This window comes from Dreissena polymorpha, chromosome 5 (assembly GCF_020536995.1).
Source record: "Dreissena polymorpha isolate Duluth1 chromosome 5, UMN_Dpol_1.0, whole genome shotgun sequence".
Taxonomy (NCBI): Eukaryota; Metazoa; Mollusca; class Bivalvia; order Myida; family Dreissenidae; genus Dreissena; species Dreissena polymorpha.
In genome coordinates, this window is record NC_068359.1 from 94364124 (window position 1) to 94390325 (window position 26202).

General features: G+C 36.9%; 1 protein-coding gene across 3 annotated transcripts in view; it reads left to right on the top strand.

The window, feature by feature from the left end:
• Positions 1 to 26202, top strand: part of LOC127882295 (uncharacterized) — a 32136-nt gene extending 5934 nt beyond the window's left edge. The window contains exons 1-10 of one of the 3 annotated variants that reach the window (XM_052430856.1): positions 13221 to 13642; positions 13860 to 14075; positions 14842 to 15162; positions 15445 to 15531; positions 17354 to 17484; positions 18409 to 18549; positions 20766 to 20888; positions 21229 to 21341; positions 22238 to 22416; positions 23470 to 26202. In XM_052430856.1, coding sequence (XP_052286816.1) covers positions 13880 to 14075; positions 14842 to 15162; positions 15445 to 15531; positions 17354 to 17484; positions 18409 to 18549; positions 20766 to 20888; positions 21229 to 21341; positions 22238 to 22416; positions 23470 to 24467 — 2289 coding nt within the window. In that variant the 5' untranslated portion in view covers positions 13221 to 13642; positions 13860 to 13879 and the 3' untranslated portion in view covers positions 24468 to 26202. Of the gene's footprint in view, positions 1 to 13220; positions 13643 to 13859; positions 14076 to 14841; positions 15163 to 15444; positions 15532 to 17353; positions 17485 to 18408; positions 18550 to 20765; positions 20889 to 21228; positions 21342 to 22237; positions 22417 to 23469 lie in introns of those variants that run through there. The other 2 variants (XM_052430855.1, XM_052430857.1) reach the window with 2 other exon arrangements.

Consider the following 26202-nt stretch of genomic DNA (forward strand, 5'->3'; position numbering starts at 1 on the left):
ACAAACGCTTGCCGAAACGCATAAGACCCATTTTCGCATGACGGCGCTATTGACGTGTGATTTAAATGTGACGAAAGAAAACTGCGTTTAAATCAAATATAAACATACGATATATTTCGATAATGAAGAAAGATACTCATAACAAGGCATATGAGGACACATATGAAGTGCTCTCCCGTAGTATATTTTTTATTTACTCACACTAATGTGTGGTTTGACAATACTAACACACATTTCATGCGGTGAATATGCAGTTTACAAGTGAAAAACACAACACAATAGTTTAACTTTTGTTTAATTGTATTCAATTATTTAGAAAAGTAAATTGCTAACTTTATTTCAAAGTCGGCGTATACGCCGACTACATTTTTAAAAGACATGTTTTGTTATAAATATATTTACTATAATATATTTAGTTGTTTTCGGTTTTAGCGATTATAAAGCATTTTCGAGGTTGCCTATAGTATGCCTGAGTAATTGATGAGCTCATATCCAACTGTCAATGTATTGAGAACTGTGAATATAAACAAGCTAACCCTTCTACTAAGCTTCTACTATTGCGTTGCTAGCACCCGTAAATACAAAAGATCGCCGCTATGTGTTGAGAACCAAGAACGCTTTCCAGAAATACCCGATGTAGTAGCTTCAACGAGGTTATGAAACAGGTCATTCGTATTATTATTATAAATTATTTGTTATATTCGGGTTAAGCGATTATGATTTTTTTAGTCTATCGTATCACTGAAGTTATTGTTGAACTTATGTTCAACGTTTTATAAATTGAGAATATAAATAAGCGTCAACTTTTTCCCAAATCTCTCAATTTACGACCTGTACTACGTCATTGAGTTGTATGTGAGAGCGTAACCTATTGCGTTGTTATCGCCCGTAAACTTTCCTTTGTTTATCGACAGGCGCATCTATTAATAGCCTCATATCATGTTCATGCCAAAACACCCGCGAAAAAGAACCACGTGACCAAATAGGACGCTAAACGCAAATACCATGCGACTACGACTTTAATTATGTAAGAACGCTCCGCAATTCCTCTGAAGCCGGGTCCTTGTGATTGCTTTTACGTAAAGAATTGGCCTCTTACTGAAGTAAGCAAAGGAAACGCAGCACCTAATTGACCCATTCCTTCTATGTGCGAAGGCAGATTGAATTTTACTAATGTATGGTTTGCCTATTATAACACACATTATAATGCGGTAAATATGCGACTAAAAGTAAAAAACACTATAATTAAACTTTTGTTTTTAATTAAGTTATTTAGAAACCAAAATTCCAAACCTTATTTCAAAACAGCAAGACTACATTTTTTAGAGAATATTCTTGTTATATTTAAATGTTTTTTAACAGTTTCAGCGATAATGAATAATTTTTATGTTGTCTATCGTATCCCGGTAATAATTGTTGAACTCGTGGTCAACGTGTTATTAATTGAGACCTGTGAATATAAACAAGCGTAACCTTATACTAGTGCGTAATTCTCACCCGGACTCCCCTTTGTTTATCGCCAGCCTCAGATTTATGAATGAGATGAGCGAAAATACTACGTCACGCAGACGCAGCAGAAAGTGGACTATTTTAATCATTCATAAACAATCTCCTCCGCGACACGTGCAATACGATCATTGTTTTTTTTATTCTTTTCTATAAAACACCATTCGAAACTATTGCATTTAACACGATATTAATATAATGTTTCCATTTGTGAATAAACATAATTGGAGAACTCAAACCTCTTGCATAAATTATACAACTCTTTCTTCGCGCGTAGTGTAAGCGGGAATTGGGCTAATTATACCCAGGCCATATCGACCTGAATTTTACATCAAGCACATTAGACGGTCGCTAAAGCGACCATCTAAAAACCTTGGTTAGCTGGTATGCAAAAGGCGGAGTGAATTGTGCTTCCACCAATGTTATGCGCAGCTTTTCCAGTTGGAGCACACATCAAAATTTTAATTGTATCAGGATTTTCACCCCTTAAATGATTATAATATTTTATCAAACCTTGATAAATGCACTTTGTTAACACACTTTTCCCAACACCAGCACCACCAGACAGAAATGTGTAAAAGGGTAATTCTTTGGATTTCATTTTAGTAAGCATGTAATAAAAAAAAATGTTTTTGCTCGTGATTTAACTTTCGTATACTCTCAAAATAAGCATCATTATCCACCTCTTTCTGAGGAAGAATTTCTGCATTGGAGCGTCGCATAGTAACATTCAAGTCTTCCCCTAAATCATAATATAATGAATCACTATCAACAACATTTGAGTCAAAGCAAAAAACTGACTGGCTAGTGAGACACCTGCACTTTCATCTATTGCCTCTTGGTGTTGCGCTTCCATGTCAACGGGTGGTTCTATTTCATCTAAATTCATTGCAACAAATGACTCAAAATCAAAATCACATTTCTCAAATTGCATCTTATTAGCACTGATTTCAAGAATTTTCGAAGTTAAACATTGCTCATAGTTGTCATATCCGGCTATAAAATCCCTTTCATCATCTCTCCAATGGGTGTACAGCATAAGTTTTTGACGAAAATGCTCTTCCCTATCCTTATTGATTGGTGTTATATTAGTATAAATTATTTTCCCACATTTTCTTTTTCTTAAGCATGTGCCACATGGTAACTTCACCACTTTGCGACCAACTTCATCGTCATCATTTATAGGCACAATGTCATCTTCTTGGTCATGAACATATTCAGTTTCGGGTAATTCTGCTTCAACATTAACTGATTTCTTTTCCCTCTGCTTAGGGATGACTTCATACCATGATGCAAATTCTGCATAACACATTAACTCCATAGACTTGGGTCTCCTTTTGTATCTCTTAAGAATACTATCCATCTCTACATCAACCGACTCTTTAGGAAGACTCTGCAATTGTGAAAATGGTTTGATCATAGATGTCCTGTCATTTGATTGATTTGTGTCAACATATATAACCTGCCTTGTACAACGTCTCAGTGGCATCTGTAGTACCAAATAGACAGCCTCTTGAGCGCCAATCTCAATATTGGTTAAAAACTGGTTACCAATTCTGCGTACCTGTTCTCGTATGTTGGTGTCTTTTGACTGAGCCTCAAAACAAGCATCCGCAAGCAAGTTTGATAAACCCCTTTGTCCTTTAGAGATGTAAGATACTATGTACGAAACACAAGCGTATGGATCAAGTATGTACTGCAAGTCCATATTGGCCATCCAGCATTTCATTAAAACAGTGTTGTAATTATTTATCCGTGTCTCAGCTAAGGATCGCTTCAAGAAAACTGTCACTCTTTTTAAGGTCGATCTTATTACCTCGATAAAGGTATTGAAGTCAATTCCTAGAGAAACAAGGAACTCGTCGAAATCTATTTGTTTGTTATTTGTGTGTGCCTCATTTAGAAATGCTGTTATTTTTGTAACCAATTGCGAATGCTGTGGGGATGCCGAAGTTTCATCTAAAGGATATAATATAATAGTCTTTGGCATAGGAAACAATGGAAAGTTGAATCTGCATACATTTTTTCCACGTTTACGGCATGTTTTTGCGTGTCTATGTGTTTGGTAATTTACTAATTCTTGAATAGCATTGTCATTTTTACAGGTGACATACTTATCAACAAAGTCTGTGATTAAATTGTCAGGTGAAACACCATGAAGTGGAGCACCTTTCACCCACAAAAGCATATGAATATGGGGGGAACCTCGTTGCTGGAATTCCACTCTATAAAAGAAGTCCATTATTTCACCAACTGGCATAAGTGTGCTTTTTAAAATGTCTTTTATAAAGACTTGAACTCTCATGTCAAAGTACCTGGCACAAGTCACAGGATCTGACTTTATAAGAAAGCACTTTTCCTGCCAGGAAAGTAACCTTGCTTCTTCCATTGAAATGTCTGTACCACGGCCAAGTTTGTGTAGTGATATCAGTAATGGCAACCATTTTGTTTCTGCAGCAGAGAAGGAAGCAAACCAAGTAGGAGTACCGAGTTGACGAATCATTGCGAAAACATCACGTTTAGCTTGCTCCCAGGAAGGTGGAGATCCACGAATCGTCCGTAAGACTTTATACCCATCATTTTGCATCGTGAGCTGATCAACAAAAACAGGATTAAGCAAATTACCCGCAGTTAGACTCTGGTCTTTAGATTTACATTTTCTTACAGCTAGATTAACCTTATCCTTGACTTGTTTGATTTGCAGACGTTTTAACTTAAAGAATATGTTAGGAACACATTTTGCAACTCGTCTGTCAACATTTCTTAACTCCCACTTGCAAATATCACTGTAATGCAATGGTACCAAACGCTGTGAATTATCAAGACGTGGCTTTCCACAGAAAATCGATGGGAATGAGAGTATTTCAGAATGAAAGTCTTGAAATAAGCTGATAGGACTATTATTTTCTCCTGGAGCTACACAAAGCACCTGGTTAAATTCTCTGAAATCAATGGGCTGTAGACATGTGTCTAAATTGCCAACTAATCGATCATTAAAGCTATCATCTTCTGTCCAGGAATCTGATTGATAGTCATTATCAACTGTATTAACAGCATCCTTCCCTTGCTGGGACATGGAATCCGGAAAAATAAAATCTTCATGTGGCTGCTCAAGCCATGTTTCATTTAAAACAATTCCTTCGTTTCTACAAATGCTGCTATTTGCAACCAACCATTTCGCAGCTTCGAATACTTTATTTGGCCATATATTTTCAAAAAAAACATGGTGTTTGAAAGCCAATTTACGCTTCAACTTTATCATTATAGTGTCATGTTCACTCATCATTCTAGGCAGTGACTTGATTGTGCTGTTAACATCTGCAGGAACATTGACAATATTTCCCCTCAGGTTTAACTGACCACCCCTGGGCATTTCACGGAGTTGCATAAATGGCAATCTTGGAGAAACCAATCTTTCTTCCAAATTTGATAATTCCAACTCCTTTGGTTTAACAGGAAATGCCAAACCATTGTGTTTGCAAAAAGGGGGTGTTTCACCTTTGCATATAACTTTATAGCAACCACTGCAAATCCACTCAACATTATTAACACTTTTACAATTTGACAAGTAAGGGCCAACTTTTTCCCGATTACTTTTTAATTGTTCGCAGTTTTTCATTGAATACCTAAAAAAGGTTTGGGAGCAGCATGAACAGACATAATCTGGCCCTTCACTTACAAGATTGTGAAACTTTGAAGGAAGATCTACAAACTTATCTGGAACAAATCTATCATCTATGCAACCAGTGAATGACATTCCTATCATTTTATCCCTTAAACAAGGCCGTTTCCGCCCAACACTTGTATTTGCCTGCTTTCTTTTAGGAATTTTCTTAAAACCCTCTTGATTGTCCAATATATGCACGGCATTAAAATATGGCTTAAAGAAGGCTTTTAAAAAGAACAAATGCATATCAAACTGTACAGAGGTAGGGCACTGTCCACATGACGTTACCAAATTGTCAATAAATGTGCACATATCTTTCAAAGAATGCATCTCTCCTAGAACAGAAGTTCCATCGGGACAACAAAGACCATCTTCATCTCTACTGTGACTATCAAACACATAATAAAAATGAGTTTTTCTTTCATAGTGAATAGCAATAGCAAACCCAGCAAAAACCAAAATTACATCATTGTTATCTGCAAAACATTTTGTGAATGCAATTTCGAGTGAAAATAAACCCGCTGCTTCTATGTCAATATCACTCGAGCATCTGATAACCCCAGACATCACACCTTTATGCTCAACATACACTCTTTTACCCATATAGACAATTTTGTCAGGTAAAATTTGTGGATTCACAAAGCCAGAAACAGTGTCATCAGTGTTCAATGCCATGTATAAGCTACTGCCATCCTGGATGATATGATTAAGATCATCAGCCTTAATCTGACCAGCAGGCTTAACATTTTTTACAAAAACTAAAAACATCATACAGCATGGTACACACTGTTTACCTCTTGCATCACAAGGCAAGCGTTCATCAGTTTGACAGTAATCACCATGTGCAACCAGCAAGTAAGCCATATCGATACTTGACAGGAGCACAATCCAAACAACAATGATGACAGAAATTGGGATTTCTAATGTTTGTTTATATTATACTTCAACCTCATGCTGGTTCATTGAACTACAAGGTATATCACAAACTATTCATATAACACAATCTAACAGTTCATGCAAGTAGCTACATGTATCCTGTAAATTTAACATTGCAAATCCAGGCCCATCAGAGAGGGTATGCCATTATTGGTTCATTTCCTAGTATATAGAGATATTGATAATTGACAAGTATTCAACTTAAGTCATTGCAAGTAAATCGATTTTTGGAAAGCAGCAATTAAATAGTGAAACTCCAGTCTGGCTATGCCATTATTGTATCAGCTCCAAGTATTCATATGTATGGATCTGTAACCAATATTTAATGCCAAGTTTTTGCCAGTATAATCCTTAAGTAAGTTCAAGTAAATGATCAAAATTTCAGTGAATTAAATATACAAACTCTCGCGTCAAAATGTAAGTATGCCATTATGGTTCCAACTAAAACATATAAAGAAAAGTAATGGTACTAACCAGTGTTCAACTCAAGTCAGTGTCAGTATAATATCAATATTTTGTAAACAACTGCAGCAATTAATGTTGCTATAACAAATTGCAACTTCAGCCTCAACAGTGTGGAATGCTATTATAGTTTCAACTCATAGTTTTCACACAAATGGATATTTAAACAGTGTTCAACTCCAGTGTTCAACTCCAGTGTTCAACTCCAGTGTTCAACTCCAAGTCAGTTCCAGAGGTCAATATTTTGAAAGCATCTCAACCACGAGTATATGTAGCTTAATATATCATTAACCATTGTTCAAAGTCAATTCCAGTATATGATAAAAGTTTGGAAAGCAAGTCAATGGATTAAAATATAACAAATCCAGTCTCAAAAATGTGGGTATGCCATTACTTTCAACTCCAAGTATATAAACAATGTATACTGGTCATACTTAATAGCAAGCTAGTTCTTAATAGCAAGATAGTTAAGCTTTCTTTTAACTAATTATCTCTGGCTGAATAAAAAATGATACCAACATTCAATATATCTCACCTGATGTAAGTCAATTACAATTAAAACATTTGGAAATAGAATAAATCTCAACAAACAACATATAATATATCTTATATATTTACAAAAAAACACGCTTATAACTCGTACAATTCGAAAAAAGACGCAGTAAAACTAGCACTCAGATAACATCAATTACATTTCCACTTGTCATCGAAAACAACAACGTTAACTTGTTCTGTAGCGCTATGTTACGTTTATAAAGCATGCCATGAAATATCGTCAGTTATGAACACATAAATGTAAACATATGAATGTACTCACTTTTTAAGTGCGTTCTTCTGCAACAATGCGAAACTTGCTTGGGATGCTGACTGTTGAGCTCAACGAAATCGAATGTTTTGACAGTCGGCGCGGGATTCGGGTGGGATGTAAACAATGTATCATTGCGCAGCCAATAAACAACAATTTAAGTTATTTTGAACTCAATATTATTAGTAAATAATAAATAAACAAATCATTTTCATATAACTACCGTCTTGAAAATAATTCGATAGTACAAACTTAATGATTAAATACTATCGTTTCGATGAACTATTTTTTTGCTGAGGACATCTTTTGATCACGTGACGAAAAATAGACGCCAAAACACCTGCGAAAAAGAACCACGTGACTAAATTAGGACGCTAAACGCAAATACCATGCGACTCGACTTTTATTATGTAAGAACGCTCTGCAATTCCTTTGAAGCCGGGGCCTTGTGATTGCTATTACGTAAGAATTGACCTCTAACTGAAGTAAGCAAAGGAAACGCAGCACCTAATTGACCCATTCCATTTATGTGCGAAGGCAGATTGAATTTTACTAATGTATGGTTTGCCTATATAGAGGATATTTGTTGGATTGGGTGGAATATCGATTTTATTTCACGAGTGATCATAGAAAATTATATTTTCACGAGTTGCGCAGCCACGAGTGAAAACATATTTTTTCTATGATAACGAGTGAATTAAAATTGATATTCCACCCAATCCAACAAATTTTCTTCTTATTTTATGCTCACAAATGCGCCACTCGTGAAAACATATTTTTTCTATGATAACGAGTGAATTAAAATTGATATTCCACCCACAGGTGGTTAGCGTGTGGCTATGCTATTAATTAGTGAAAACATCATTTTGAATGATAAATAATCATATTATAACAAAAAATTAACTTTTCTGAAAAAAAAAATTTCACTATCAAATATATATATAACAAGGTATGCAACTCAAAATCAGCCCAAAACGGGGTGCATCGCTTTGAACAGCCATATCTTCATCAATTTTGCAGCGATTTTCACGATCTCGGTCTTATTCAACGCAGAAATGAATTTCCTTTCTGGAAATGTATATGTCTTGCAATATTTTTACAAATGCTGGGTCAACTTTTAAGAAATAACACGATACACAACACGCATGACCCAGTTGACAGTGATCATGTATTCTTTATGAATGAAATCTCCAGTTGTAAAGACACACCTCCGCATTGGACCAATGAAATCACTCGTATGTTTAAAATGTCAGTTAGTTGAAATGTATGTAAACAAAGGTTTCAAACGGCGCTGGACAGTTAGTCTTGATGCAGAATGTTACGACAAGAACGGTAATAATGTTTTTTCATACGTTTTATTGAATTATGGTATCGAACTACATGAACTTTATAGGGAAGTTGCCCTTTACTCCGTGAAGATTTCAGTCTTAAAGACAGCATGATCACTGTCAACTGGGTCATGCGTGTTGTGTATCGTGTTATTTCTTAAAAGTTGACCCAGCATTTGTAAAAATATTGCAAGACATATACATTTCCAGAAAGGAAATTCATTTCTGCGTTGAATAAGACCGAAATCGTGAAAATCGCTGCACAATTGATAAAGATATGGCTGTTCAAAGCGATGCACCCCGTTTTGGACTGATTTTGAGTTGCATACCTTGTTATATATATATTTGATAGTGAAATATTTTTTTTCGAAAAGTTAATTTTTCGTTATAATATGATTATTTATCATTCAAAATGATGTTTTCACTAATTAATATCATAGCCACACGCTAACCACCTGTGATTCCACCCAATCCAACAAATTTTCTTCTTATTTTATGCTCACAAATTAATATTTTTATACGTTTGCCAATCCGTTCAAACCAATTTCCCATTGGGCGCCCCAAAATATCATTACCGCTTTTACAATAATTATTTAATGTTAACCGACTTGAAATAAAAGTTTGTATCTTGTATCTTGTATTTGTTTATGTCATGTTAGCGTATTAATATGTGGAGTCTATTTATAGCGTAAATAACGCTAACAGTGTGTACATGTATGTTGAAGGGAAATTACTCCGTATGTTGATATAAATATTCATCGAAGAGTTCTCGCTCTTGGCGGAAGAATGCGTGGGGGTCACAATGGGGTAAAAAAAAGTGCCGGTAAAACAGTGAAAATTATCGATGGAAAGCATAAAATAAAACACACATTATAGTGCGGTAAATATGCGACTAACAAGTAAAATACACTATAATTAAACTTTTGTTTTGAATTAAGTTATTTGGAAACCAAAATTCAAAACCTTATTTCAAAACAGCAAGACTATATACACATTTTACAGAATATTCTTCAAATGTTTTTTTTTTTAATATTCAGTTTCAGCGATAATGAAACATTTTTTAATGTTGTCTATCGTATCCCTGTAATAATTGTTGAACTCGTGGTCAACGTATTATTAATTGAGACCTGTGAATATAAACAAGCTTAACCTTATACTATTGCGTTATTCTCACACGGACTCCCCTTTGTTTATCGCTAGCCTCAGATTTATGAATGAGCTGAGCGAAAATACTACGTCACGCACACGCAGCAGAAAGTGGACTATTTTAATCATTCATAAAATATCTCCTCCGCGACACGTACAATACGATCATTGTTTATTGAGTCTTTTCTATAAAACACCGTTCGAAAATATTGAATGTAACACGATATTAATATAATGTTTCCATTTGTGAATGCACATAATTGGAGAACTCAAACCTCTTGCATAAATTATACAACTCTTTCTTGCGCGGATCACAAGCGGGTATTGGGTTAATCATACCCAGGCCGTATCGACCTGAAATTCACATCATGCTCATTAGACGGTCGCTAAAGCGACCATCTAAAAACTACCTCCACAATAGACGTGAGCGTGGATGGTCGAGTGGTAAAGTCGGGAGACATTTTACTACAAAACTCCATGACTCTAGGGATCAGTGGTTCGAGTCCTGTGGAGGTTAACGTTTTCGGCGGAGCTGACTACGCCAGCTTTTCACCTTACGTGACCTGTGTTAGCGTCCAATAGAATTCAAATAAAACTTCCCGCGGCCAAGTGCAGATAAATACACTTCATTGACTGCATTGGCTGATTTGAGAATACGACCAGAACATTGGAAACATGTCCGCGTCTTTGTAACACGGTTTTACTGCGTGTTCAGCATGAAACAATTTTATCTCTAATAAAAAGGCTTTATAGATAGAACAGTTTTACACTCAATCTCGACATCAATACAGTTTGTGCGTCCACCTTTTATTTTCAGAAGATTTTCAGCGCGAGAACGTTTGCACTAAAAGGCTATGTTCTCATATTTGGTACTAACTTCCATATTTCTGTCAACATGTTAACATGTAAAAGTATAGAGAGCAGTGGAAGCGAAGACTCACTTTTAACGCATTGCATTTCAACCCGCGAGGTATATCGGGTCAATTTGCGGCCACTGTGTGTGAATCTCAGAGTTTACATACAGGCCATCGCTGCGTCTCTACCCTATGTGCTGATCGGAATTCGCGGCCAGGAAAATAATCGTTACATAATAAAGACGCTATTGCGTGAACTAGGTGATCTGGAATTTTCTTTAGACAAGACAGATCTTAAATGAAGATATCCAGCGACATAATATGGTGTGTCAATAATAGATGCTTAATGTGTTTTCAACAATACTATGATAAATATTATTTTTAATTAATTTAACAAGAATTATTCCATCATATTGACTAATGAATTAAGCATGAGCGCGATGATTCTCGATACTGTAAATAATCGAATCAAATAGCAATGCCAGACAAACCACTAAAACAGGTTTGTTCGAAGAACGCGCGTATAAATATTTAAAATATGTACGGATACTTCGCGTGTGGCTGGTTGACTCGTATGTTTTAATTTCACTTCCATTCTTCTTTTGGTTTTCTGTTTTGTATCTATAGGTTTATGACCAGCAATATGTAATAATGTAAAATAAGCCGCGAAAACTCCCGCGTATCTTCCCGTACTGCGTTTGATGCAGCTTAGAACTGCACAGAAAAATACATTCGCTACCTTTGATCTCATTCATTGAACTCTTTACCTTTCATTAACTCCAATCACAATCAACGCCGTATATCTTTTTTAAAGATATTTCTTGTTAAAATTGTATTCTTATTTTTTACTGGAGATTTTTTTGTTCAAATGTTTAAAGTTATCAATATAAAGCATTTAAAGCAGTTAATGGCAAGCTTTAATACATGCCAAAATCTGTTGAACAGTCCCTTTAAATATATATCAAATTTGCCAAGCCTGGCATCACTATAGATATCGATCATCTTCCAATAAAAATTTTATTCTCGCTCATTCTTAAAAATATAGTAATCGCCCAAATGTCAGACAGGGTTTAGGGAGAGCGATTTCGACTAAAACAAAGTACTTCAATAAATGCGACCAAAACGTGTATCTTCAAACGTTGTCCCATGCGCAAAAATGTTGAAGTCACACATAGCATTCATGAATTAACCACGAATAGCATTGGTTCGATCGCTCAATTGCTTTTAAACCAGAAAAAAAAGAACTATTTAGAATAAGCACTGTTTTCCTAACAGAGATACCGAATGATTTATTGGATCGTAGCCTAAATTATTTCCCATGATGCAAATTCCAGTACATATGAAAATTATCTACGAAATCGTGCAATAAACATATGGAAATAATGCACACAATTATAAAGGTTTAGAACTCACGTATATTTTGAATATTATACAACACATATATCATTTATTTATATATATATATATTTATTTATTTATTTATTTATTTATTTATTTATTTATTTATTTATTTATTTATTTATTTATTTATTTATTTATTTATTTATTTATTTATTTATTTATTTATTTTATACAAGTTAACCATACACACATTGAAATATAAAACTCATGTTCACAAATATATCACATAAATATGAAACCTTTGAATTTTGTAACGTTTGACACGCCATACTGACTTTAGTCAACATCTTAAAAAAACAATAACACTATGTAACTTTACTCGTCATTGAAGCCCTCTCACTTTGATAAATAGGTCAGTTTCTACGGAAATCACATCCGTTTTTGTTCATAATATACATGCACATATACATACAGTAACATATTCTCGTAGTTCTCTATAACATATCCCGACTATATAAACAAAGTGGTGTAGTGAAGTGATGCCTTTTATAAAAGTTTTATTCAAGTGTGCGCTCGAAGCTTTTTGCATTCTCACTAAAACATTGTGAAGATATTGACTTTTTAAAACTTCCTCAATGTTACGATTTAAATGCATATCCTTTATTAAATTGTTAAGCAATTCATTAGCAACTTTATGTGCGCACATCTTATGTCATGTTAATACGCTCTCGTTACATATTATAATATACATGTTAGCAGATTATCCAATTTAAAATATCAGCCCAAACGTGAATTGCTAAATTGCAATATACAGAACTCGGTGGATCATATCTTTAACAACTAATATTGATCACACAAATTCACTCATTCTTCACATGTGTGGAAATCGACATGAACCGCGCTCTGAGAAAAGGGGGTTTAATGCCTGTGCGTAACACGGGACGACACTTTCCGCCTTAACGTGATTTTTGCTACAAGAGCCTGTTTAAACGAAAAATGTCGTCCCTAAATGCACAGGCTAATCTGGGACGACAATTTACGCACATGCATTAAACCATCTTTTTACAGAGCACGTCCCATATACTTTTTCCTTTGCACATATATCACATGTCCTTATCATTTTCTGATTTATTATGTGGTATGTTTAGTTTAGTTTAAAGGGACTCAATCACACAGAAACATTCCAAATACGTTAAACGTAAAATACGTGACACGTCTGGCACAGTTACTAACATACTTTAAAAGATGAGCAGTATAATATTAAAGCAAAGGAGGACATACAAGTAGACAAAAAGTTTAAAATTAACTTAATAGCAAATAAACATTTTATATAAAATTTTAACATTTTTAAGGCAAAATCACATAAAACGTATACTAATTCCCGTTTGCAATCAAATTATGTGTGAATCTTTCATGTTAATCCCCCTCTCCGGTTTGATTGCAACGATGTAGTTCATTTAATGGGGAAATTTAAGTACGTAACTTATACCACATAAATCTATGAGTCATCATAACAGAAGAACATTGGAAACACATGAGTGTTCGTTTAGATATATAAATATAAATTAATATATAGTTTCTTCGGATAAGTAATGCGGTAAATATGTGTCTTTTTTATTTTGTTATATAAACAACTGTGGTTCTCTTTTCCAATTATTAATGCTACTTTTTTCTATTTAAAGATGCCACGGATAATATTATTCTGTAACTCTATGTTCTTTGTTCATCACAAACAAATTGACTTACATTAAGAGGTTCTTGTTTCTAAAAGACCTTATTTAATAAATCGATACATGTATTTCTACGTTTTGAAGCGCAAAAACAACAAGGCAAAATGTCGGAGCATTATGTTCTGCATCTAACGGAAGCACAGGCAGACGAAATCAGAAAGTTCATAACGGACCGGAAATGGGGCGTCCAGATGACGTCACACACAGACTTCTCGCGCATGGCGGAAGTAGCTGAAGATTATTTGATGTCACCAGACAGGAAGTCACCGCCGCATTTTAATGACCGCCATAAATTAGCTAGTGAGTTATTCCTGTATTTTCTGTTTCATAGTTGTTGTACCTTTTATCTTTAAAGGCAATCGTAAGCTTTAAAGAAGGGAGATACGTGATACGCGTGAGATATGCGACAAAACCCTCACTATTGTCATTTATGACGCTAATTTCTTAGCTGGTCACACAATTACAGTTTTGGAAAAAAAATCCTAGAGAGGTAAGTCGAGATATAGAGCAAAAATTTATACCAAATAAACGCTTATCACTTTCTTGCTGATAAGGCTGGAAAGTGAGCGGCATTCAAACAATTTATTCAAGTAATAAAGGGTATAAAACTGCGAACAATACCTGTCTCGACATATATATAGACCGTAGAGATTGTCTCTACTAGAGATGTATTCATTTCGTTAATAAATTTAGGGTAAGGGCGATAAATGCATCAAACGTTGGAAGCGTGTTATAAATGGAGCTGCCTCCCCTTTACACTAGCCGGGTCATCAAAGTAAACAAAAAATCCAATATTTCTCTTTTCGTTTAATCGTCATAATTTATAAAACAATAATTTACTTTTATTTAAATACAACATTAAATATAAAAAATTGAAACGAGTTGTGTTTTTATGAAAATCGTCGTATTACTCTTTTGCTATCCTTTTGGGTAAATCATCAAAATATAACAATGAAGTTTGTTGTAAAACCGGGAAAATAATGAAATATCTTTTAAAGTAGCAAAAAGAGCGAAGTTAGTAAACCACACTCTTTACATTAGCTTATAATTTGCTTATCTGTCACAGCCGACTATAATTCACAAGTTCCTCGACCAGAAGTACCCCCGAAACGGCAGCTTAACGGACATTCCCCGTCAACAAGCCCGCCCTTGACGTCAGATGAACCACCGGCGGTCCCCGCCCGTCCAGCAAACCGCAGATCAGCGAGCGTAAATGATATGTCTCATATGTCACCCAATGCCGGAACGAACCTGCGCTCTACCATCTCTTCCGGGACCTCCTCGTTTCCGTCTCCCCATCAGTCTCCGCTGATGACGATGGAGACACCACCGCCGTCGCCGCTATTGCCCGTCACACCACCTAGCGGCCACAGCGTGCAGAAATTTGGTGAGTCCAAGAGGTGTCGGCTTTTGCTAGAAATAAGGTGATCGGGTTTAATGTTGTTTATCATGCTTATTTTTTTAAACATGGTTGTCACAAAGTGCATTTTATTAGCAAATATAAAATCATCCGTTCGGCTTAATTAAGTAATGAACGTATAAAATGCATTCCGCAAGACATATGCGATAAACAACCCTGAGATTTGACAATTATCAGTGAAGTGTGTATTTGTGGTCGTTTAAATGTAATAATTACTAAGATGTAAAAGGACAATACACCGTTTTACAGAAGAAGGTCTGATGCGCATGCGTGAGAAGGGCAGAAATTATAACAACTCCTTTAAAGGAAGCTTTTCAAGAGGGTCGACAAGAAAAGGTAATTGAATGAAGCTCGCTCAGGGAAACGGGGCTTAATGGATTTGTATAAGTCCGCACGGGCTAACCAGGGACGACACTTTCCGCCTAAAGTGCATTTTTGCTAAGATGAGACTTCCTTCAAACGAAAAATACGAAATGTGTCGTCCCTTATAAGCACGTGTCGTCCCTTATAAGCACGTGTTGGCTGCACTGGCTAATCTGGGAAGAAACTTTACGTATATGCGTTGTGACCCATTTTCACAAAGCACCGCTCAAATACACGTGAATTGTAAATCAAACGATCATTATGCGTTACATGAAAGTTTTATTGCAGAACGAATGACTAAACATTTAAAGGGGCCTTTTCACAGAATTTGGCATGTTTTGAAGTTTGTCATTAAATGCTTTATATTGATAAATGTAAAGATTAAATTTTAAAAGCTCCAGTAAAAAATCAAAAATAAAATTTAAAAAAGGGGAAAAAAGTAGCCCGCCGCAGGGCTCGAACCAGTGACCCCGGAATCCTGAAGTAAAAACGCATAAGCCACCTGAGCTATCCTGCCAAGCATACATAAGAAGCGTATTTTATACGTTATATAAGCAATCTTAGTAGTTTCAAAAATTTAAACGACAACAACAGAACTCTCCAAATTATTCGATTGCAACGCTTTATAATTTTTAGGTTTTTAAATCGTCAAAAGATGCATATAATGGCTATATTAGACCATGGTAAATGTTCAGTAATACTGTTTCCTAACAAATATCATAACTAAACCGAAAATTTGCGAATCTGAAACAACTTTGTTCAATTTTGTCAATTTACCAAACCGTGAAAAAGATCCCTTTACTGCGTATGTTTATTGTTGAAAGGCGAACGTTTAGTTTAATCCATATATGCCTAGCGTCTAGAAAAAAGGCCTTTGCAAACAGGGTAGATCCAGATGAGACGCCGCATGATGCGGCGTCTCATCAGGGTCTGCGCTGTTTGCTAAAGGAATTTCTGTAAAAAAAATCTTAATATAAAAATAAATATATAAGACATCCCTTATTTTGGAAATAAATTGATTTAGAAAGATGTAAGAGTCTACTAGGCATAAATGGGTTAACGCTGTAAACTATGATGACTGACGCCAACCTTCTGTACCGGAATTTAGTGACAAGAATTTTCGCTCGAAAACAATGCTGCAATGTTAGGGTAGTGTTTGTTACTCGCGTCTCTCACCTAAGCAACCCGGGTTCATTCCCCATGCCCGAAAGCATGTGTGTTGGATTTCTGTTCACAATACCGGACAGGCGGGATTTGCGGGATTTTCTGCGCCCCCCCAAAAAAAACAACGCCACACCACACCAAAATTAAAAAGTATATTTTAATAAAAAAGAATTGCTTGAATTTGCCTCGATTATTCAAACTTCGCCCAAGCTTTCGTGAGTCAAATACTGAACCCGTCTGGAAAAAAGGCCTTTGCAAACAGCGTAGACCCAGATGAGACGCCGCATGATGCGGCGTCTCACCAGGTTCTGCGCTGTTTGCTTAAAGGAATTTCTGTAAGAAAGATTCTAAATATAGAAATAATTATACTAGAAATCCCTAATTTTGGAAATAAATTGATCCAATTTAAAAGAATGGGAGAGTCCACTAGGCATAAATGGGTTAAGTTACTGACAAACATTTGTTTATAAGGCCGCTGCGGGGTACGGTATATATTTTTCGTCTAATAATCAGGTAGTGAATACACCCAAAAACGGACTCAAATATCTTTCAATGCGTTTTAGGCGTTTTTATGCAATCGAACGTTAATAAATATGTTTGATCAAGCTTTCTTCCGCTTTTATCGCTGCAGATTCTCTTCCGACGCCCGCCCGCACGCATGGTCAGTGGCGCTACTCCAGTGCTGCCACCACAGACATTTGGATCACCTCGGACGCATCCGATATCGCGTTCGAACACTTCCTTGTCGCAGACGACAATACGGTACGTAAACGCTGTAGGTGTCGTCGTTGTTTTCTAGGCTTATACGTTTACATATCATGGGCCCTGGCATATAATTTCCACTTTATCGGCCCAAGGAAATGCTATATGTAGTCTTCCTTATTATTAGAGTCACTAAAAGGTATTAATCTGCGGTCATCAAATGCTTTTGTTGTTGATAAAAAACGATCAAAAATGCACACATAACCAGACAATAATTTTGGTTAACGTTTATTTAATGTTATGTAAAACAATTAATTAATACAAAAAGTATTAACTTAAATTTTCGTATATTTTTAAATATATCAAGTAAGACTACAGCTATATTCTATACAGTAAACGAGAAGCATCGATGGCGTTTGAAACAATGTTAACGTCTTTTTCTTAAACTCAGATATCAAGTATACCCATACAACATTAATTGCAATGGTAACTTGACAACGAACCTAACTCTTTCAGTGCTGGAACCAAATTTGAAGGCCTTTGCAAACAGTTTGGATCCAGATGAGACGCCACAAAACGTGGCGTCTCATCCGGATCCAAACTGTTTGCTATTCTGATAGTATTCTTTGAAAAGAAAACGAAGAAAATGCTAATTTTAGAAATTCAGCAGACAACATTTTAGCAGACGACAAATTTCCCAGCATGCAAAGGGTTAAAAAAATGGACCATTATTCACGAGACCCCACGAAAAGCTCAATTGGTCGTTGTCGGCTTTGGTAGTTCCTTAAAGTACCCCGGATAGTCTTAAGTTTACAACAATACACCCCGGGTACGGACAATATGCTTAAAGGTAACCGGTCATACTCCGGGATTCTTTTAGTATATGTTTCGTACCACGGATACTTTGTAGTATACTTAAGAGTACCCGGGGTACTTTAAAGAAGTACCGGACCCAACAATGACGGAATTGAGCACGTCTTACAGCTGAAGGTCATGACGAAACTGAGCACAGAGCACGTGACTAACGTGTCCCGCGTGCCCGTGCGTATCGTGCTGCTCGTGGACAGGAGCGGAAGTATGCTACACAAGATCGGCCGCGATGCGCGACACACGAAAATCACCAAGGTAAACCAGGAGCAGCAGGCTCATAAATTTACCCTCCGCTACTAGGACCCTAACCCTTCATCCCCTCCCGATCAGAAGCAGCGGAATCATAAATTTTCCTCTCCGCTACTAGGAGCCTAATCCTTCATCCCATCCCGATCAGGAGCAGTGGAATCATAAATTTCCCCCTCCGCTACTAGGACCCTGACCCTTCATCCCCTCCCGATCAGGAGCAGCGGAATCATAAATTATTTCCCCCTCCGCTACTAGGGACCCTGACCCTCCACCCCCCCCCCCTCCTAACCAGGAGCAGATAAATCATAAATTCTCCCTCCCGCTACTAGGACTCTGCCCTCTCCCCCGACCTTATTAAATGACCCCTTGTCCTTTGGGTGGTAATTATATAAATAATATTTGGACGGAACATGTCATTGTATGTATTGATTGTATGAACGGGACTTTGTTTTTAAATATTATATTGTCATTATCCGGAACTTCCAAACTAACATATCAGCACGCAAACCAACCCATCTAAAGAACGGTTGTCCATTGCATAGGGTGGGCATATGTGTAAATGTCCAGGTTGGTGATGTTAACCCAGATATGCCTAGCGTCTAGAAAAAAGGCCTTGGCAAACAGCGTTGACCCAGATGAGACGCCGCATGATTCGGCGTCTCATCAGGGTCTGCGCTATTTGCTTAAATGAATTTCTGTAAGAAATATTCTAAATATAGAAATAAATATACTAGACATCCCTAATTTTGGAAATAAATTGATCCAATTAAGAAGGATGGGAGAGTCCACAAGGCAAAAATGGGTTAATACTTCTGCAGTGTGTGCGGTAAGCTAAGAGTAGGGCATGCAGGCATATGGTCCAAAATCTCGGTTGTGGGTTTAAAGGAATCTTAAAAAAACTTGGTTGTCGGCAACACCAAAAAATCTTGAGATTGTTGGTTGGCGGTTGAACGAAATGATCGAGGAAGGCGATAAGAACACACTGCCCAGGTTTTTTTTATACTGGTGAGTGAATTAGCGGTAATCCCATTGTTTATCAGGGACCATTAAACACATCTGCTCTTTTTTATTGAGAGAAAGTTTACTGTGGACCATTGGATGAGAGAAAAAAAATTGCAGAGGGCCCATTATTGACAAAAATCCTAACTCGACAGCAAGCTGGTGGGTTTGGGCGGGCCCCAATGTCTGGGCTTGGGTTCCTTTCAAGCGACAACCAACAGTCATAAAGTATGACTGACATACTATCTTTGAATTCAAACCTCCTCTAAAGTGTCAAAGTAAATTTCTAATAAAATGTATATCATCTACTACACATTTTTACTTTCACCATCATCAGCATAGATTATCCTCCACAATCGTTTACAACTACGAAATTAGATTGGACTAACGCTATTTCTATATAATAACCATTTTCAGGAGTTGTTTTACGAAACTCTTTCATATATTGAGCTGGTTTTTATGCCCCCGGTAGGATGGCAAATAGATGTCGGACTGTCCGTCAGTCCATCCGTCTGTCCATCCGGCATTTCATTTTCCGGACTTTTTTCAAATCGCTTTAAGATCTTGACCTGATATTTGATGTGTTACCTACATGACGTACATGTACATATGAAGTATGAGTTTCGTTCAGGTCCATTTATTGTTTGACCAAGTTATGGGCCATGGACTAAAATACAAAGAAACTTACCAGTTCAAATAATGACGAGTATCCTGTTCACATCTAATTGCTTCCAACATGATTTGTTTGTTTTTTTCCCACAAATTTTAAACGTCAGCAATTTTCACGCATACGACCTTCTGTATCAGTTTTTTTCCATTTAGTATTTTTATTTCCATTTTATATTTTGTAAGCCAATCTAAAAAAGTGTTACATCAACCATCGATAGATGAAGCACTCAGCATCACATTTGAGAACACGGTGACTATGCCACGTGACTTTTTCGGATCTGTGTTGGGAGAATAAAGCGCGACCAAGTTAACATTTTTAAGGATCTCAAAAAAATACTATTTTTTTAAAGATCATGATACCTATAGAAAACTTACGAATGAGCGGGCTTATCCCATTAAAAATGGTGAAATATTTAAAAAGACATCATTAAAAATGTTAAATGGGTCGCGCTTTATTCTCCCAACACAGATCTTAAAAAGTCAGGTGGTATAGGCACCGTGTTTGAGAATCTGTGTTGCTGGTAACAAAACGTTGCGGTTCTCGATTGTTGCAGGTGAAGCACTTTGCGAGTCAGCTGATAGGAACGCTGGACGAGGGCGACCAGGTTGCCATAGTTACATTCGGGGAGGAGGCGGAAGTGTTCTTCCCACTGGAGAGACTAAACGCCCAGAGCCGGGTGATAAATCGTTCAATGTTTTCTTTATAATGCATACAAGATAATGTTTATGCACAAATCCGACCGACCAAATTTTGTTTGTACCGACCCTAAACTTTATAAAATCTGTTTTTTAAATAAATGAATATTTACGAAAATATGTATACCTGTTGTTTGCATCCATTTACAAAATCTACAAAATACATAAACGTCAGACATGTATTGAAATCATAAAATTGCCACAAAATGTGTAAATAAATCTCAAACATGTGCTAAAGTCGTAGAATCGTCGATGTAGCGAAGACAAAGCGGACCAAGTACCTTAGATTGTTTGTAGGTCACGGGCTTCTTTTCTTTTCAGCCCGTCTTGCAAGAGATGGTGAACCGTCTGGACAAGGGAGCCATGGCTTCCAAGACGAACCTCAGTGCCGGAATTCGAACCGCGCTGAAAGTCTTCTACGAATCTGTAAAAGAGTAAGTTTACGTGGATAAGTGCATGCACACAGTGTTGTTTTTTTTGCCAACAACTAGCTGTTACAGGCTGTTTTTTGATGGCGAAAAATATATCTTTTTCCCGAAAAATCTAACCAATTTTTTTTCCAAAACAGTAGGTCAATAAACCAATAAACTATATAATTTGGCCATTTGGTTCAATATACAATATAATCTCGTAGCTCTTAATACTATAACTTTAAAATTGCAGTTAATTTACACATATAAACAAACGGAATGATGTTTTAATTATCATATTCATAATGATTCATCTTTCTAAATTTAATGGTGTATCGCACTGTTTTTTTCCTCTCAAAATGCACAGGCTTTAAGATTTGAAGCCACACACAAAAAACACCGTCGCGCGTATATGTGTGACGTGTGTGAATCCATGTGTGATTTCGCAAGCAATCGCATGGCGGATGTATTGTTTGTTTCTATTTCGCCGCGTTGAACAGTATTTAAGTCATAACAGGGCGTTCACATAAACTATTCATACTTGTCCCTAGAGAACTGGTTTACAGGCACACACTTACGCCAGTACCTAATTACGGCCCTTTAAATAAAGAAGTAGGAAAATATATGTGTTAAAATTATTTCAAGTTTTGTAAATCGTACCCGTAATCTTCGGATTTGTATGTATTTATCTATTACATACAGGTTTTAATTAATTATTAGTTTTATTTCGTGGAGTTAAAGGATTTGGTTATTGTAAGTAAAATGACAGGTTTATGTTACTTATTTGTTCATTTATTTAAGTAAATGATTAAGACAGTTTTTATATTGATACCAATATCCTGATTAATCGCGGATTTTCCGTTCTTTAGGTATTTCGAAATACCGCATACGCACCAACCTACATGTATCTATACTTGTAGCCAAGCCGCGTTCCTTGAATCCAAGAACTCAATCCTGATATTCTCTGACGGCGAAGTGAACGCCGGCACAACGGATGCCGGCCGCCTCGTGCAGGAGGCGCGGCAGAACATCCGCCAGATGGTCCCCGGCTTGGACGACACGCAGAGCCAATGGGTCACCATATCGGTCGTCACCACAGGTAGCCAGCGCGCGCGGTCTTAGAACTATGATGACGTCAGTTTGTTGGCCGATGTAGGCCTATGTTTTGAGGTCATTTTGGTGCGTTATGTCTTCTAATACGGCGATGGGTTGATTAATTAGTAAGTCAATTAAACATGACAAACAGAGCCACGACGTGACGATGACGATTGGAGATATTTGTCAACAAAAAAGTGTACGTGTCTTGGAAATACCAAAGCCTTTAACTGTCATCAAGAGTTGGGTCGTTCTAAACACCTTATAAATATTTTGCATGCTTAACATTACCATATATTAGCAAACATTAAGCTGATAAAACATGATTGCAGTAGCTTTCTGTACTCAAAACTTAATAAACATATGCTACGTCATGATTAATTGAGCTGCGTTCTGAGAAAACTGGGCCTTATGCATGTGCGTAAAGTGTCGTCCTAGATTAGCCTGTGCCGTCCGCACAGGCTAATCAGGGACGACACTTTCCGCTTTTATGGTATTTTTTAGTTTCAAGGAAGTCCCTCCTTACCGAAAATCAATTTTAGGCGGAAAGTGTCGTCCCTGATTATCCTGTGCGGACTGCACGGGCTAATCTGGGACGACACATTACGCACATGCATTAAGCCCAGTTTTACTCAGAACAAGGCTAAATTGATTTATCAGTCATTTTTGTCTCTGAATAGTTCTCGAGTATGTTGGATGCTGTTTCCAACCAATATTGTACTGTATTGGGTCAATTTGCTGGGTTTGTCATTGTATGATTTTGTGGAGCTTTCTTTCATGTACATGTACGTTCTCCACACCCGTATCGATTACGCACAGTCTTCTATGATAGCGTCTTTTTGTTTATTTGTTTGACGTCATTTTATGTTACAGGTATTCGATTAGGCTCATTTCTTTTTTATATCAGTTCCACCATAATGTACCGATGAAGGCCTACTCAAGAGTAGCTGTTATTAAAAGACACTATGTCCCACTAAACTATATACATACAGATCGTTGTTGGCGATGGCTTTTTGTCTGTCCGTCTAAGTTTTACGCTGTCCATAATTTTTTACAGGAAGCAGCATTTCCGAGCCGGCTTACCTGCTGTCAAAGATGTGCAGTAGTGAGGCCTATTACTACATCAACAAAGACAGTCAGGATCCGGAAGCCTCCCTCTTCCTTCCAGTGCTCCTCAGAAAGACAGCCGTCGCCTGGAACATCTCTTACGTCATCGAGAGTTTTCATGACGTCAACTTCGACGACAACAAGTGCTCACGCGATCATCGCGTGCGACTCAAGCGCTCGTTTTCCGCACGCGGCCCGAAGAGCGAAAAAGCATACTTTATGTACGACTTTCCCGCCGGGCATGCGCGTCAGCTTGGCGTCTGCGCGAACTGGAACGGACCGGAATCAATTGCCGGTTTAGCAGACGGCGATGTGATCTTTAAGCTACGAGTGGAGTATACGAACATAAAAGGGGAGCGCTTCTGGCAGGAGCAGGAAATTTCGAAGGAGGACCTGTCAAACGCGCTTTCGCACAAAAACAAAAAAGGGGATGCGAGCGCGGCTGCCTGCAAGCATGAGTTGCAGATGATATCGACGGAAGTGCTGAGTTCCGCTGCCGAGTTTGTGAAAAGTGGCGATAAACAAAAATCACGGGCGGTCATGCAGAGCGGTCAGAGAAGTCTCCAAGCTCTAATGGACCAGTACGGCGCGTCGTCAATAACGACAGCGTCTTCCGAGGTTGGACCCGGCAGCCGCTTGGCGTGCTATGCAAAGTCCGTCGCAGAGAATCTCGGGGCGCTCATAAGTAGCATTGAAAAGGCGACTGCGGGTGAGTCGTGGAACAAAATGAAGGCGGTCTCGACGGCTATTGCCCGAGAGTCGCCAAACACCGCCGAAACCGTTGTCGGACAGGAAGTACTGTGCCCGTTCCCGGAAGTAAATCATATGGAATCCGACGCGATGCGACAGCCGCTTGAACGCGCCCAGGCGGAGAAAAAGAAGCAGCACCGCTTGACGTTCGGCATTGATCGTCTGCTAGAGGAACAGCTTGCGGGTTTGGTCACGTGATCAAATTATCGTCTTACAATTTAAGTTACAAAATGATTTTTAAGAACAAAATGACAATGAACGTTCTCGCACTTGTTATTAAGACATACCGATAGTGTTAACTTGATTACTAGTACATAATCGTTTGAAAACGTTATATCATACCAAAAGATAAGTATTGTCTACTGAGTGTTTAACTATTTAGACGTTGTTTTTTTGTATCAACAAGATTGCGCTCATATGTATTTTACTTTGTAAATTTGCTCATGCATATCTTCGCACAACTGCAGATTTTGGCATGTTAAAAAGTGAAGGTGGTTACAAAATAACCAGGATCAATCATCTCAACAAATATATGTACAAGCATGGAAACATTCTGAAGGTTTATTTGTACAGTAAGCAATCGCAACCTCCCCACCCTTTGGGAAAATAATAACTGATTACAGTTATCTTTCTTTAAAATAACGTGTGCTCAGATTTTCGGATTTAAAAAAAAATGCCATTGAATGAATTTACTAAAAACACTTAAGTATTTTATATTTTTTACAATAGTTTTGAATAACTTTTATAACGAGAAAAAATATGAAGTAGAGGATTTCCAAAGTATTGCAAAATGTATACAATTATGGAGTAGAAGAACGCTAACGCCATTCGGTAGAATAACAGTTATCAAATCTCCGTCATAACCGCTTCTAAAAAACTTTTTTTCCATATTACTAACTCCAAAATCACAAATATTAAATATAATAAATTGAATGTTTTACGAATTTCTTTCACAAGGTCAGTCAAGAATAAACGACTTAGTACTTTTATTTTATAGCAGTGGAAGTTGAATAATTAGTTTTATAATTCTTTAATCACGGTTTTCAATTGAACAGCGACCATTCTTGTATCTAGTTGGTTTAACAAAGGAGTACACTTTGTTAAAGATATCATGAAAATTACATTTGAAAATGTATAACTAGAACGAAATATGCACATAAAAAATAGCGCCAGTGTTAATTTCCTACACTGTGAAGGAATGCTAAAAGCGATAAAAAATACTTTTTACCGATCCGGGGTTTGAGTCCGGAACCTCATGGAGCCACAATCTAACAAGGTATCACTACACCACGCAGCCTTCCGAAGTTACGTGGAATTGTTAACGATATGTCGATAATATGCGTTCGTGTTTAACTATCGATAGTAAACGTTACTAACGCTTTATAATTTGTCCAATTTAGATATAAGAATAAGCATAACTTATCTTATTATTTTTATTATTATTTTTATTAATTAGTAAGAATGGATATTTTGCTTGTTGAGTAATATGCATACATTCTTTCTTTACCCATTTATGCCTCTAGGAAAAAGGCCTTGGCAAACAGCGTAGACCCAGATGAGACGCCGCATCATGCTGCGTCTCATCAGGATCTGCGCTGTTTGCTTAATGGAATTTCTGTAACAAATATTCTAAATACAGAAATACATATACTAGACATCCCTTATTTTGGAAATAAATTGATCCAATTAAGAAGGGTGGGAGAGTCCACTAGGAATAAATGGGTTTAATATATGACAACTGCTCTGAATATTGTCATTTTGCAAAACGTCCTTCAACTAAATAAAGCATTTAACGGTTAATTATCAATGATTTTTAGACATTTATTAAGTTTGTATTTTGCTGATTGCATTTTTTTGTTTTACTATTTTAGCTTTGAATTAATATTTATATTCGACATGATATAAAACGTCTAATACATTTTGCGTGACTGTA